A 14,548-nucleotide genomic window follows, 5' to 3' on the forward strand; every position below is an offset into this window, starting at 1 on the left:
GTATTTGTTAGGCTGGAATGCTTTGAGGAACTCTAATCACCCCTCATTCACTACCTACCCGTTAAAGCAACACAGCAGAGAGAAAACCCCTACAGAAAAGGGTGAATTTTGACAAGCAATACTCCAACATTGCATCCCCCTACTCATGTGAGTGGGAACAAGGAACTAAAGCACAAAAAAATGTTGCCAGTGTTGGGTCACTGCGTTTCTTCTGTTGCAGCAATAAACAGCTTCAGCGTATTAGCCGCTATGCCTGGAAAACGTTGAAGTGAATGTTTCCATTAGTTTTAATCGTAACTCGGCTCAGCCATCAATATACAGTGCTTAAGACCAAACTACAAATGATGCATTGTTGCTGTTGCCATAGATGGTATTGTTTGATGGGCACAAAGAAAGGCTAACAGTACAGAAAGTGAATTTAATCCTTCCTCTTTCAGAATTATTCACCCTAACTTCCCTGCTTGGCCCAGCTCTGTTGCCTGACTTCTCTGCTTCGCCCAGCTCATCGAATTGCAACAAATTAAGAGCACAGCTTCCCCGCTGACAGAGGCAGGCTTAAATCAAGGAGCATTTTGACTTCTATGAGCCAGGGACTGGTTCTGTTCAGATGCAATAGCTGAATGGTTGTTTCAGTTGGCCACAGTTCCTTAGGCTTCCTTTAGATGAAATCTGAATTATGTCCACAGCATTTAGGCCTCATCACACAAAGAACTTTTACATGTGCTTTAAGCCATTGGCTTAAGTTGAAGTAGAGGGAACTGAAATGTGGGTGTGTTTGCAGGGCCATACCTCGTACAGGTGGTGTACGGGTGCGCAGTGTGTGCTACAAATGTATGCAGCTGGAGAAGCAAGTTGATAGGAAAATGTCTATTTTTCTTCTGCAATGTGTTCTGCTTTCTTTTTACCATGTGATTTGCAGTGTCCTGGACCATGCTGCTCTTTCACAGAGGTTCTTGTCTTCAGGCTGCAGTAATTTTCTCTGCAAGACTCTCCAAATGCTCTTCTAAAAGCCAAGGGGTTATTAAGATCTGGCTCCAATAAATGGAAGCATTTAACTTTGGTGCTTGCATGTATGTCAAAAAATAATCCATCTGTTTTTGTTAGAAATTAGTCAGTTCTGTGCAACCTTTGAAAATGATAAGTTTTGATGTTTGGGGGAAGGGTTTTTTTAATTATATTTTACAACTTCGTCACTCCATTGAATTGAAAGAGAACTCACTGTCATGCAAACTGGTAGAGAGTGTTAGATCAGTGTGAGTTTGGAAACAGGAAAAGTTACACAGCGTGGCTTTTTACAGCTGGAAACATTTAAAAACTCCAACTGTTGCACTGTATTGTACAAGTAATGGTAATTGTTGCAGTTAGATTTTTTTAATATTATTAAAAATATATTTAAATCAGTAAAAGTAAAGACATTTACTGGTGAGCTTAACCAATGAGCTTCTTTAATCTTGAACTTCTGTATTATTTTATTTTTAGAAGCATATTTAAAGCTCAGTTTAGGAAAAAAAAAATCTGCCAAGCATCTGGCACACTTCCCGCTTGGAGTGGGAGGGAAAGCAATCCTCATTTAATTTGTACCTTTGAAAAATGCACGGAGGAATTGTGAAACTAATCTAAAAAGCAAACATCTTTTTATTGTAGAATGCCCCACGGAGAGAAATTCTTTCTGAAGCTGTAATTCTTGATTTACTGTTACACATACATCTTTGATTTTGTATAGCATGGGTGAGCTTTAGCTCCTACATCACCATTTTAATGGTTTAATTTATAATTTTTCTTTTAAGGCAATACATTGGCAAAGCTCAAAGCACAAGTAGAATGGAAGAGCACACACAGGGACAACCATCCCAGCTCCCCTCCCCAGCTGTCCAGCACACTGTCTCCATCAACAGTTCCAAGGTACAGTTCAGGTGTTAACCATCTGCCCCAAGCTGGGTTGGACTCCAGGTTCACAGCCTCAGAGGAGGCTGATACCTCCATGGAAACGGGGCTGTTTGAGTGAAATGGCTTTTGAGCTCGTGGGTTACGTGTCCTTGATGCGTGACAGTCTATTAGATGCTTGGGCCCTGTAAGCATTTAACATACAGGACAGCTTGTGCGTCTCTTTGTTCACCAGATGTTCCCAAAAGAGCCTCTTCCAATGCAGACAGGGTCCTAGCCCAGCTCCTGGTTAGGATCCACGTGTTTGCTGGGCCACCTTAAACCGCATGGAAAGGACGTCGCTTATCCCAGCCTCTATCTCATCGTTGACCTGCACAGACCCAACTCCTTTGGGAGACCCTGTCAGAATCAAGTCCCCTTCTTCCAGGGTGAATATTTCACTAATGTAGCTGATTAGGTAAGGGACGGAGAAGATCATCGTGGAGGTCTCCCCCTCCTGCCTCAGCTCTCCGTTCACCTTGAGCCAGATCTTCAGCTTGTGAGGGTCTGGGATCTTCTCCTTGGGCACAAAGTCACTGACCGGGCACGATGAATCGAAGCCTTTGGCCAAGGTCCAAGGCAGACCCTTCTTTTTGCACTCCTCCTGGGTGTCCCTGGCTGTCATGTCCAAGCAGAGGGCATAGCCCCCCACGTGTTCCATGGCGGCCTCCTGGGACACGGCCTGGGCTCTCTTCCCGATCACCACCCCCAGCTCCACTTCATGGTGCAGGTTGTTGCAGTAGTAGGGCCGGAGGATGGGCGAGCCTTCGCGCACGTAGGCCGAGGAAGGCTTGAGGAAGAACAGGGGCTCCCGGGGCAGCGCATTCCCCATCTCCTTGGCATGCTCGGCGTAGTTGCGCCCCACGCAGACGATGTTCCTGCCCCACTCCCAAAAGCGGGACAGGGGCTTGGAGGAGGCCATGGCCGCGGCGGGTCTCTTTCCCCAGGGACAGCGAGCGCCCTTGGGGCGTCCTTGCCGGGCCCAGAGCCGCGCTGCTGCTGCCGCCGCCTCTCCCCCGCCCCGCTCTCCTTCCTGCCCGCCGCCGATTGCCCAGGGCAGCCGTCTGCCCCCCCCCGCCTCCTTACCCGGGTTAGCAAATCGCCCGGCACGGGCGTGCCGAGAGCAGCGGGGAGGGAAGGAGGGGACCGAGTGAGCGCAGCACCGCCCCCGCTGCGCGCCGGGCCGGGGCCTGGCCCTGCCGGCCGCCGCTGCCAGCCTCCCCGGGGCCGGCCGCAGGGCGGGGAGCAAAGGTAACCGGGCCGGGCCTGGGCATCGGGCGGGGCGCGCCGCACCATGCTCGGTGGGGGCTGGCGGGGCCTCGGCACCGCCCTGGCGGCCCTTGGAGCTGGGGCCCTGCTCCGAGCCGGTACGTGGGGCGGGTGGCGCGGCTGCCCCGGCACCGGGGATGCACCCCGGTAGGACCCGCTGGGCCGGGCAGCGCCTCCTCTGCGGCCGGGCCGAGGCGCGGGGGGGCCGGGCCGGGGCGTGGGTCGCGGTGGGATCTGTGCAGTGACCTACTTGCAGCCATTACCGGGGCGGAGGGGGCGTGCGATGCCTCCCTTGCAGCTGGGACCGGGGTGGGGGGGGGCGGCGTGCTGTGCCCCCGTACAGCCGGCACCCGAAGGGAGCTGCGCGGCTGCAGGCACCCGGCGGCGGGGCTGACGATGGGGTTCAGCCCGGCTGGCAGCGGGTCCCCCGGCAAGCTCGGAAGTTTGACGGTAGTTTTTCTCTTTTCGTTTCCCGGCTCAGGGGTGCGCCGAGGTTTTTAAGCTGACTCACGGCCCCAAGTAGGTCAGTATCTGCTCAGCTGGAGCCTGTCTCTCGGTGGCTTTTTGTATCGATAACCCATCTGGGAGGCTCCTGCGAAGTTTCTGGGCTGCCAAAGTGCTCATTATCGTTCTGGAAGGAGGGCTTGGGGAACGGGGCCTGGCATTTAAACTGAATGTGATGGGTGACAAATTGTATTTGCAATGTAAACAAAAAAGAAAACCAAAACTGTGTAAGCTCTATATTTAAATTTAAGGCCTAAATTCTGAAAGCATCTCCTTGAACTAGAGCTTGGGCTTTAGCTTCACCGCGTCTCTGGGAAGTCTTGCCAGAGACCTTTTGCATCACTCCAATTTTAAGACCTGGCCTTAACGAATAAGAATCCATTGGAGTTAACTGCCAGACTTGGAAACCCTGATGCTATCTTGGGAACAAGTATGTCAAACCAAGGAACTAGCAGCTCCCGAGTTCCCCAGCATGCAAGGGTGGGTGCTGCACAGGCTTTGCTCCACCAGTGGGTGTGTGCGTGCCCTGCCCACGCTGGCTGGATCCAGCTGTGATGCTGGCAGCATGTCGCAGGTGGGCAAGTCAAGTGGCAACGGGAGTTGCCCTGGGTTTGTGGAGCCACCTCACTTGGTGTCACGTGGAGCCACAAACTTGCTGGGTATCCAAAAATATCTGTGTGTGGAGTATGCAAAAAGTGAATGTAGCGTTTCTTCTTATGAGGGCGATGCAAGAATGTTCATCTGAGTATGTGCGTGCAGTCATTTTTGAGTGACAGCCATGTTTGAAGTAGGAACTTTCCACTCTTTTCTGTAACAAGAAAGAGTAAAACAAAATGCTGTGGAGAAAATGTATGAAGCATCCCTTTTCTGAGGGAACCTACTGTTCAGCTGTGCTATTGCCTGCTTGCCTTCAGTCTCCAACATGTATGTGTTTATGTGATAACATTAACGCTTCCCATCTGCAAACCCTTTCCTCTTGGCGACTCAAGCTGCACTAACAAACCGTTCCGGAAAGCCAAACTGTGCGATTCAAAAGGCTGCTGGTGTTCTACTCTCTCCAGTCCGCTCTGCTTCAGGCATGAAGTCAGGAGGGACATGTTACGAAACTGAGTGAAAACGAAGTCATTGGGCATTAATTTTCCAGCAGACTTGCATGCATTACAGCGATCCTGAAATGATTTGTGTTAGTGCTGGGCTGGGGCAGGGGTTGTATATTGCTTGGGGAGCTTCCTTGAGCAGAAGGGGGTCTGACAACACCCCTCTCGTAAGAGCAGCGCTGCGTGTGTGTGAAAGCGCTTCTGGTCTGCTTGCCGAGTGGGCAGGCTGGAAAGGTGCAACTTAGCTGCAGATGGGAATTCAGAATGAGTTTCATACTTTGTGGATGTTTTCTCATTCCTTTGTTTAAATTACATTTTAGAAAACATTTCCTTATGTGGTGTAGTTTGTTTTGCGAGAATTGTGAATTAAACATGCAAAGAAACTTTGGGATCATGGCCAAGGTTAGAAATGGTTCATAGGATAAAAGCATTTTGAGCATCTGAATAATTCCTTTGACTTGAAGTTAAGGGTGTGGTGGTTTTTTTTTCTAGTTAGCACCTAGCATGCAAACAAACATGCAGTGTATATAGACCTTGTGACTGATAGCATCCAAAAGAAAAGTGCTTCATGTTAGGAAGCAGTTAAAGAGCAATTGATTTTTATTTTTTTTCGTATCAAGGAATAGTAAGGAATTTTTGTTTGTTTGTTTTGTGTTTTGGTTTTTGTGGTTTTTTTTTTTTTTTTTTTTTTTTGAAAGGACTCTTCTGCTCCAGAGGAACACTCAGCAGGTATGGATGCTTTTCTCAATAATCCATGCCTTCACTGTCGAATACCCAGTGCATGCCTACACTGTGCCTTGGGGTTTTCTTTGCAGCACTATGTTTAATTTTACTACCATCTCCCCTCCTTACCTCCCTTCCCTTATAAGCAAATGAGATGGTAGAAGTAGAAGGGGAAAAGTTCTGGGCAGGACAGTTGTACCAGAGGGGCCTGACAGCTGCTGCTGCCTCTGGGTCTGGGTTTGCAGCAGCAGCTGCATGTCCCAGTCAGAACTTGGATCTTGGTTTTGCAGCCTTGTTGGTACTGTTGGTCTCTGGAGCTCCAGGGGTCGGTCTGTGTTGGCTGCAGCCAGTCTGTGGGGCCTCTTCCCTCTAAAGCCGGCTCTTATCAGGGGTGGGCAGGACTGACTTGTTTTGGGAGTGTGGGGCAGGTTGATTAGGAACGTGGTGACCCCTCCCTTTGGCACTGATGGAGGTGACTAAGCACGGAGCATCGGGAGCCTTAGGGCTAGAGTCAGTGGTACAAAATGAAACAGCAGCTGAGCCAGCACAGCTTAGACCAAAGCAGTCACCTTCAGTGGTGTGCGAGGGCCTTGGGCATTAAGACAACTGATTTCTGACTTGCAGAGACTGATGCCTCTTTCCCTGCGTATATACGTACCCAGGCCTGAATTGTAGGGCCCCAGCAATGGAAGACCTTGTCCTCTTTCTTTCCCTTTTTTTTTTTCTTTTTTGTAATGGCAGAGCCTCTTAGGGCTTGATTGTTTCTTTAAGAACTGCGTATCTGTGAGTTGAACAATGGAGCCCATGTTATTTGCATCTGGAATTAGATTTTTCTTTCTTGGATCAGATTAAACATTTAACCAAAAGCAAATAGGGAAGCACTGCTGTTGCATCAAGGTAGCCCGTGAGCAAGAATCCTGCATGCAGTGTGTGCTTGGTACCTGGCCAGGCGGGGAGCCATGCAGAGAGCCTGTCTTCTCTCCGTGCACTGTGCAGGATGTGATTTCCCCAAGTAACCAACCAGATAGTTCTGTTGTAGTAGTGTGTGTATTTCTGTATTTCTACTCCTTTTTTTTTCCTTTTTTCCTCCTCTTTTTGTCTTTTGGCTGTAACATGGCTTTTTGTGCTTTTTTTGCAAAGTCACTGTCCCAGGGTGACCTTTGTCCAGCTGTTCCCTCTCCGTTCTGCTTTCCTGCCCCTTGAAATCTTCTCTCCAATTGAGGTACAGCACTTTCCCTGCATGAGCACATCTCTGGAAGCAAAGTGTCCCCTCCCTCTTCGGTGCAGCTCTAGGGCACCAAGAGCCTCCCACCCTGTGGAGCACAAGGTCACACAGCCAGGCACTAAGGCTTTGTCCCATGGTGGCCTCTCTCCTCCTCCTCTGAAGGAGGCAGGTTGAGGCTGTCCATACCCTTCCTTCTCAGGGGTCATGGGCTGGGGGAGCTGCTGTGCTCTGTCCTGCTTGTTCCCCTCCCTGGGCTAACCTGAGGTTTGACTGTTTTGGGGTCCCCAGGTCCAGTGCAGCTGCGAGCTGTCTTCCTGCACACAGAGCACGAGCAGAGGAAGTCGAAGACGGTCACACAAGCCGACATGAAGGTGGAATTACTCCCAGCCCTTACAGACAACTACATGTACCTTCTCATTGATGAGGAAACGAAGGAAGCTGCAATAGTTGATCCTGTGCAGCCCCAGAAGGTAAAGCAATCTGCTACCCTTGTGAGCAGGGTGCTCACCGCTGCAGGTCTGGGAGATCCTTTCAGGTTGCCACATCCACGAGAGAATTAGTCACACGCTGACTCAGGCATGGGGGAAAGGCAGGAAATACTGGCCATGCATAGGTACGGACAGGGCTTCACAGGCAGTCTTCTTCTGGGCTCAGGCAGCTTGTCCCTGACTTCAAGGGTTATTGACTTGATTTTGGTTTTTTGCCCTTAGTTTGATGTAGTGCAGAAAAGAGGAAATGAGGCTGCAGGCTTAGTCATGGCTACCTGCATCAGAGACCTTGTGTCCTGATCTGTGACTGCAACTGGGAGAGGGATGAGCTCTCTGAAGAGTTGCTGGTGTGGCATGCTCAAACCTTGGAGCAATTATGTCCAGGTTACATCAGGTTCCAGGTGTGCTGTTAAGTCATTTCATGTGAGTTGTAATGCTCTTGCTGTGCCCTGTGCCTGCAGGTTTTGGATGCAGTCAAAAAGCACGGTGTGAAGCTGACCACTGTCCTGACCACACATCATCACTGGTAACTATCTGCTGTAGTGGGATCCCTCTTCCCTCTGCATAAACACAAGCAGTCAAGAATTGCTGCTTTTCTGGGTCGAGTTGGTCTTCTCTAAGCAGGAGCTTAGGTGTGAGGAGAAGGATCAGAGCCCAGGAAATGTTCCCATGGGCTTGCTATGACCAGATGCGCTGCCTAGACTGCAAGCTCTGTGCATCAGTGCCTTTAACCTTTAAAATGCTGACTTCTTCCAGGTAGCCCGTGAAAGTAAATGTGTGTGAAGGTAGCTGTGGAGTGTGGGAGGGAGCACGCTAACACTGAGGTGCTAGGACATGCCTGTAAGGTGTGCTACTCACAGTCAGCACTTGTGGGAGGATTACCTGGGTTGCAGATTTATCTTTGCGTCCCTGGCAGAGTTAATGTTTTGCTTTAGCAGTTTTGCAGTGCTGAAACTGAGTAACCTCTCCCACGGGTCATAGTGGAACCACCTCTGTGGCTGGAGAGCCAGCCCTGATCTGGCAGGACCAGCACCACAAGCGAATGCTGAGCTGTTTGGACATCTGTGTGCCTGCTCCACAGTGTCTTGTGGGACACTGAATTACACATATCCCAGTTATCCCAATCTCTTCCTGCCCTAGTAACTGAAGAGTTGACTGTGAATCCCTAAGGCTGATGTTTCCCAACTAGGTATGAACTTGTGGGGGGTTGTTCCCCCCTCTCACTGCCCTACTTATTGGACAAATTATCTCCACTCGTGTTGATGTGGCATATCCTTTGATGTGAGGACAGTGTTAGATACTGGGAGAATAGTTGATCAGAAGTGATCACGTGGGGGCTGCCATTGCAGTATGAGTTAAGATAAATTTTTCTTCATCCCTGCCCAAATCCATTTTTCTGACCTTCCAGGGACCATGCCGGAGGAAATGAGAAGCTCGTAAAGATGGAGACGGGGTTGCGTGTGTATGGGGGAGACAGCAGAGTCGGAGCACTGACACAGAAAGTGTCTCACCTTACATCACTCAAGGTAAAGGGAGTGAGCTGCAGGACTTGGTTGGGGGCATCTCCCATTTGTGGCACAGCTTTAGAAGTGAACCGGTGTGGTCCAACTTAAGTTAATATTGTGATCACAGCTCTTTTACCTTTTCGCATCTCTTGGATGTAGTTGATAGTTTAAGTACAGCTTTCACCCTTTTCCAGCCCTGTGAACCATAACCCCTCTGTCTTGTTTTGGCTGGTGATACTTCATTGATGAGAACATTGGCATGGCTCAGGCACCTGCAGTGCCTGGGGCATGCTGGGTGTCCGTGTGTTCCTTGACAGCCACCTTAACTGGGGTGGTTATGACTGAAGTGTGAAAGGACAGGGCTTGTGCTCTGCTTAGAGCCTAGTTAGCACCAAATGCAAGTGGTCCTTTCTGAACGAAGGCTGGAATACAGGGTGAAGAGAAAGTGGGCCAGCAGTGCTAGCTGCCTGCATTGCTTTTCCAGAGCTAAAGCAGCAAACCTTGTTGGAACCTAGCTGTTTGTTTACAGACGAGCTGGCAGATGACACAGACTGCTATGAAATGTGCAGGCTGGCGTGAATGTCACTGCTAGTCTTGCAGTGTACCTTTGCGGGAGGGCAGCAGCAAAAAAGGGAGCTCAGAAATACATGGGAAGGTGTGCAAATTAGGGCTGTGGGGGAAACATCCCCTTGGCCTCATGAATGTGGTTAATCCTTCCCTTTTCGTGAGTGTCATCCACTTCTTCCCTTCAGCTTCATTTTTGTTTGGAGCTTTTTACACTTGATTAACTTTGTTTAGGATTTTGTGTTGCTCTGGATCTGTTTGCTCTTGCTGCCAACCAGACGCTGAGTCACTCTGCATGTAAATGAAAGAATCTGGCAGTTCTCTTTGTCACAACACCTGCTAGGAGGAAACAGCTCCCTTCCAAGTCCCTGCCATAAAACTCTCTTGCTGGACTCTCACAGGACCAAAGCTGATGTTTACTGGCCAGCTATGTGAGAATTTGCCTGTAGGACTACTAGACCGTTGTAATAGTTGCAATTCTTTTCTAACCGTACAAATGCTAGCAAACAGTAGCTTAAGCTCTAGTCTTCTGCCTTCTTCTCAGGTGGGATCTCTTAATGTGAAATGCCTCTGTACGCCGTGTCACACTTCTGGACACATCTGTTATTATGTGACTAAGCCAAATAGCTCCGAGCCACCTGCTGTTTTTACAGGTGAGGAGTTGGGAGGTTACATTGCCGGCAGTCTGTGTTGCAAAGAAATAAGCTACCCCTCTGCCTGTGTGCTCCTGACTCTGGATGTGCCTTCATCCCTTACTGCCAATGCAGCTGGTTAACTTCCACATCTTGCCCCCTTACCAAGAGCTACCAAGTAGTAATTGTAGGTGAAACTGGTGAAATCCCTCTGGGTTTCTAAACCGTTGCTGGACACCCTGCAAGCAACATCAAGAGCGAGTCCTGGATGAGTCCTACATCTAGCATTTTCTTCCTTGAAACAAGAGCTGTTGTTTTACTGTCTCAGGCCAAACTGGGGCTTGATTCCAAAACCTGTTGCTTTTCCATATATGTGTACTCATGTCTGTAACAAAAGTGAAAGAAGAGAAAGTAGGGGATTAAGAAAGGGCTGGTGCTCCATCTCTGGTAGCCAGGTTCTGGATCCTGTTTTGGAGAGTAGTGTTCCCCCTTCCCTGAGACTGCTGCCCAGTCTCCCCAGACTGCCATGTCTTCCCTCTCCTGACGGGCGTTCTCCAGAGCTTGCTCCAGCTCCTGCATGGAAGAAGTAACGGCTTAAGCAAGATTTTAGGGAGCACTGGGGAGAAAATGCAGAGGTGACTCATCTTTTTTCAACTTCATAGCAAAGAGAACAAGTGTTTCTTGTCCACTCTAGAAAGGACAAGAGGGGACAGCTGACTGCCCACAGTAGGGAAGTGCTGGCATGGTTTGTCTGGCAAGGCTGTAGGGTTTCCTGCAGTAGAAGTTGTGTTTGCCGCATGGATTTATGTAGCACTGAGCCCGTGTGGGGCAGCAGTGTAGCCTGGCTCTCCCTGTGCCTTCTGCTGATCTGCAGTGAGGACAGCAATGGCAAGACAGCCCTCGGGGACCGTGTGCTCACGCTTTGGTGTGAGGAGCCTTGTCTGGTCCTGATGCCGTGTCATGCGTCCCTTGCAGGTGACACGCTCTTTGTGGCTGGTTGTGGGAAATTCTTTGAGGGAACCCCGGAGGAAATGTACAGAGCGCTGATTGAGATTTTGGGCAGCTTGGACCCCAAAACGGTATGAACGTCTTCTTTTGTGCTAGTAAGTTAACCAGCCAGAAACTACTACAGGCATCAGAGAAACTGTCTTCCTAATAATACTTTTGTTCACAGAGAGAATTTCTGATGTGTTGAAGGAATGAATGCTTACATTGGGAATTGTCTTTGATGCTGAATAGCTGGAGTCCTCTGGGAGGGAAATACCTACCCCAGATACGTTTGTGCTTTGTGGGGAAAGAGTAGGGGCTGCTTATTAAAACCAAGGCTACCGAGCAGGGATGCATGGGCTCTTTCATCAGGCTTGCCGTTAGATCAGCAGGTAGTACTGGCTGATAACTCCTGATGCTTCTTGTGTGCATGTCTCCAGTGGAGAGTGTCGTGTGTGGAGGGTTAACTCTGTTGTTCCTGCTGTACCATAACATTGATGGCACTCTGCTTTTGTACCTTTAGAGTTACCTGGTGTCACTCTTCCTTTCTCTTCCTAGAGAGTTTACTGCGGTCACGAATACACAATCAACAATCTCAAGTTTGCTCGGCACGTTGAACCCAATAATGTTGCTATCCAGGAAAAGCTTGCTTGGGCCAAGGTAAGCTGGTTCGTCCTTTCCCTAGACTTGATACTTTCATGGAGGCAGAGCCCCTCTGAGGAGGTAGAGGAGAGAAGACAATGTTGGGGAGAAATAGAGGCCGAGAGCAGAGAGTTAAGAGCTGGGAGCTGCAGTATGTTGTGTCCAGGGGAGCGATGTATTGGGGAACAGGGTTTGTGTGTGGCCCAGAGAAGACAGTTTGCTGTCTGGTGGAGATGTGACCCTCCCTGGAAACTTTTTGGTATAATTACAGGCTGATGTCCACATCTGTCTGGGAAGGTCAGCTCTCTGTACTTCTGTGCTTGTCTGTCTGGCTGTGTGCATGGCCCTGGGAGGGGCCTGGCCTGAGGAGCAGCTCAGGCAGTTAGGTGCAGCACTAACCCTGCATGGTTAGTGTACGGGACTTTTCTTGTTCACCAACACATTCCTCATTAAGCAGAAATCTCTCGCTTGTTACAGGCAAAATATGACAGTGGTGAACCAACCATACCCTCCACCATTGCAGAAGAGTTTACGTATAACCCGTTTATGCGAGTGAGGTATGGAGGAGATGTGGGTGTGGGAATGGTCCTTGTGTTTGGAGGGGGGATGTGGGAAGGAGGAGGTCTCCAAAGAAAGAGCTGTAGGTGGGAATTGCTCTCCTACCTCGCGTATTCCTGTTCTGGTGCCCTCAAGACCCTCCTTAAAATATACTCACTGTCCTGGCAGAAGCTTGCTGCAATGAAATTATAAGGGTTGTGGTGAGCGTCTCTGCCAGTGCTGAAGTCCCTGACTCAGGAGACAGAACAAGCTTCATTGTGCAATTATGTTCCTTCATCAAGCAGAGTTTGGCAGACGGGCACAGCAAAAGATGCTGTTCAAGGCATAAGAGTGTTTGCAATTTCTTTTGCCATTGAACATTTAAACTGAGGGAGCTGATAAGCCTGTGCCAAAGCCCTGAGTCTTTGATATTTAAGTGCAACATTTCCCCTTGACGCAGGCAAAATGTGATAGTAGTGACTTCATATATGAGATTTTCATCTTTCAGTCTTTGCATTTGCTGTCTCTGGTGTTCCCCCCTGGCAGGGAGAAGACAGTTCAGCAACATGCTGGGGAGACCGACCCCATCCAAACAATGGGGGCCATCAGAAAAGAGAAGGATAACTTCCGAGTCCCGAAGGACTGAGCACTCTGCCTGGATCACTTTAATGTCAGTTTAAGTGTAATTTAGATTATTCAGATGTTTTAGGAGTTGAACCTTCTGTTGTGGTCGAGACAGTCGTATTTAGGTTTTTATTTTGTTTTAATTAAGGTGAAAAAAAGCACTTTGCCCTTATTGAGATGTTCTACAGCATATTTATATTATGATGAAGAATATTTATCCTTCTATTGCTGGCTCTCAAACTGTCACATGTTACATGCAGATCATTTTACAAGTGTTGGTACGTGGCTCAGAGTCTGGGGTGGGGAAGGGTCAAACCCTGAGGTCTAGGAAGAAGCTCCTGTTATTTTTGTAGGAGTCTGATGTGAATTCAGACAGTGGGACCAGGGCCTGAGATGTCTTCATTTAAAAGAGACAAAATGCAGTAAATACATTACCAGGAACTTTTCTTCCATGCTGCTACTTAAACAAACTTCTGTCGCATCTGGCTCCACTACAACCAGCTCTCAGTGACAGACCTGCTCTGCCACCACCACTTCAAGGCTCGGTTTGTGAAGTACGCAGGGTGGTCTCTGGGAATGGCACACAGGGACTGTCCAGCTTTTCTCTCTGACGTTCCCTGTCATGGACTTGCAGTAACTTTTCCAGGCAGCATGCTGGCTTAGAGATTGCACTGTTGCTTATATCCTTTCACTCTTAACTTAAGCCTGTTTGCATGTACCTGCTTACTGCTCTTAAGTGTGATCTGTATGTTACTTGTATTAGTACCACACAAACAAAGAAGGGATTTGCTGGCTCAAAATGCTGAGAACTTGCCTAGTGACTAACTGCATGTCTAACAGCTGAGCAGCAATGAGATTCCTCTGACAGATGCTGTGTGCTGCTGGGATTGATCACCCGCCCTGCAGCCTCTGCTTGTCCAGCCTCTCTGCTAGAAAGGCCACAGAGGTGATGTTATAAATGGTGAGGGTGTGCACGTATTGCCAGATTAAACAGGGCTCAGGTCTCCAGACCCCCTGAGAAACCATGTTAGTTCTTTTTCTTGGTTGGTCCATGGTCCTGGACTAGTGCTGTGTGACCCCAGTCTGCAGCCAGCTTGAAAACTGCAGGGAGGGAACTTCCCCTCGGGCTGTTTTTCTAATGTGGAACAGTGTGTTGAAGTGGATGAATGGGGTGAACTTTGGGGGAAAATAAATCCAGATTTTCAGTGAGTGGGCCACCCCACTCCTGCACTTCCCACCCTCCAGCTCGGTCTGTTTAAATGAGAGATGTGAGTGAAGGGTGGTAGGACCCAGCCTTGTGGGCTTGGCATCTGCATCTTTAATGCATCTTCCTCCTAATTATATTTTCTTCCTTGTTTCTTGGTCTTGACTGCATACTGCAGATCTGCTCAAGGACAAGAGATTTTCAAACAAATGTTTTGCAGCTGAAACTAACAAAAGATTCGAACGATTTTGGTTCCAGTTTCTCCCCCTCTCCCCAGTGCACATTGGTAAGTAATGCCACAATGGAGTCCATAATCACCTGGGTGTCACTGCTGTAACTCTTGTCTGCTGTTCCAACCAACACGCTGAGTGGCAGCGTATGAGCAGGATTTGGTTTAGCACTATTTCTTTATTTACTTTAAAAAGGTAAATTTTATGTAGTTCAGAAAGAAAAGTGGTACCTAAAACTTACTGCCTCCTTAACTTGAATGCTGTGCTGCTACAACAGAGCATGACTGTACTGATGGCTGTTTGACGAATGAACAAATAAATAACAGCTGTAAACCGAGCAATGGTGGGGCGGTCTGGAAGAAGGGGGTTTCTTTATCTCACAATTCTATTTTTT

General features: G+C 48.8%; 2 protein-coding genes across 6 annotated transcripts; one reads left to right on the forward strand and one right to left on the reverse strand.

Annotated features, from left to right (window-relative positions):
* Positions 1 to 1,617: 1,617 nt before the first annotated feature.
* Positions 1,618 to 3,043, reverse strand: FAHD1 (fumarylacetoacetate hydrolase domain containing 1). The gene has a single exon (XM_010312848.2). The coding sequence runs from the start codon at positions 2,843 to 2,845 to the stop codon at positions 2,174 to 2,176; it is 672 nt and encodes a 223-aa protein (XP_010311150.1). The 5' UTR covers positions 2,846 to 3,043; the 3' UTR covers positions 1,618 to 2,173.
* Positions 3,044 to 3,048: 5 nt separating this feature from the next.
* On the forward strand, positions 3,049 to 14,491 carry HAGH (hydroxyacylglutathione hydrolase). 5 transcript variants are annotated; one of them, XM_075768201.1, is made up of 11 exons: positions 3,054 to 3,174; positions 3,674 to 3,715; positions 6,657 to 6,738; positions 7,030 to 7,211; positions 7,691 to 7,755; positions 8,638 to 8,755; positions 9,843 to 9,951; positions 10,906 to 11,009; positions 11,476 to 11,577; positions 12,037 to 12,116; positions 12,643 to 14,491. In XM_075768201.1, exons 4-11 carry the CDS (start codon positions 7,107 to 7,109, stop codon positions 12,740 to 12,742), a joined length of 783 nt encoding a protein of 260 aa, XP_075624316.1. In that variant the 5' UTR covers positions 3,054 to 3,174; positions 3,674 to 3,715; positions 6,657 to 6,738; positions 7,030 to 7,106; the 3' UTR covers positions 12,743 to 14,491. The 5 variants fall into 5 exon arrangements, with proteins under 5 accessions (XP_075624313.1, XP_075624314.1, XP_075624316.1 ...); XM_075768199.1 differs by lacking the exon at positions 6,657 to 6,738 and having other exon boundaries at positions 3,050 to 3,174; XM_075768200.1 differs by lacking the exons at positions 3,054 to 3,174; positions 6,657 to 6,738 and adding an exon at positions 3,189 to 3,290.
* Positions 14,492 to 14,548: the final 57 nt, after the last annotated feature.

This window comes from Balearica regulorum, chromosome 15, assembly GCF_011004875.1.
Source record: "Balearica regulorum gibbericeps isolate bBalReg1 chromosome 15, bBalReg1.pri, whole genome shotgun sequence".
Lineage (NCBI taxonomy): Eukaryota > Metazoa > Chordata > Aves > Gruiformes > Gruidae > Balearica > Balearica regulorum.

Coding starts and splice junctions, on each gene's coding strand:
- HAGH (XM_075768197.1), top strand. CDS start 3,218: ATGCTCGGTGGGGGCTGGCGGGGCCTCGGCACCGCCCTGGCGGCCCTT. Junction 7,756..8,637: donor CTGACCACACATCATCACTG/GTAACTATCTGC, acceptor CTGACCTTCCAG/GGACCATGCCGGAGGAAATG. Junction 11,010..11,475: donor GCAGCTTGGACCCCAAAACG/GTATGAACGTCT, acceptor TTCTCTTCCTAG/AGAGTTTACTGCGGTCACGA.
- FAHD1 (XM_010312848.2), bottom strand. CDS start 2,845: ATGGCCTCCTCCAAGCCCCTGTCCCGCTTTTGGGAGTGGGGCAGGAAC.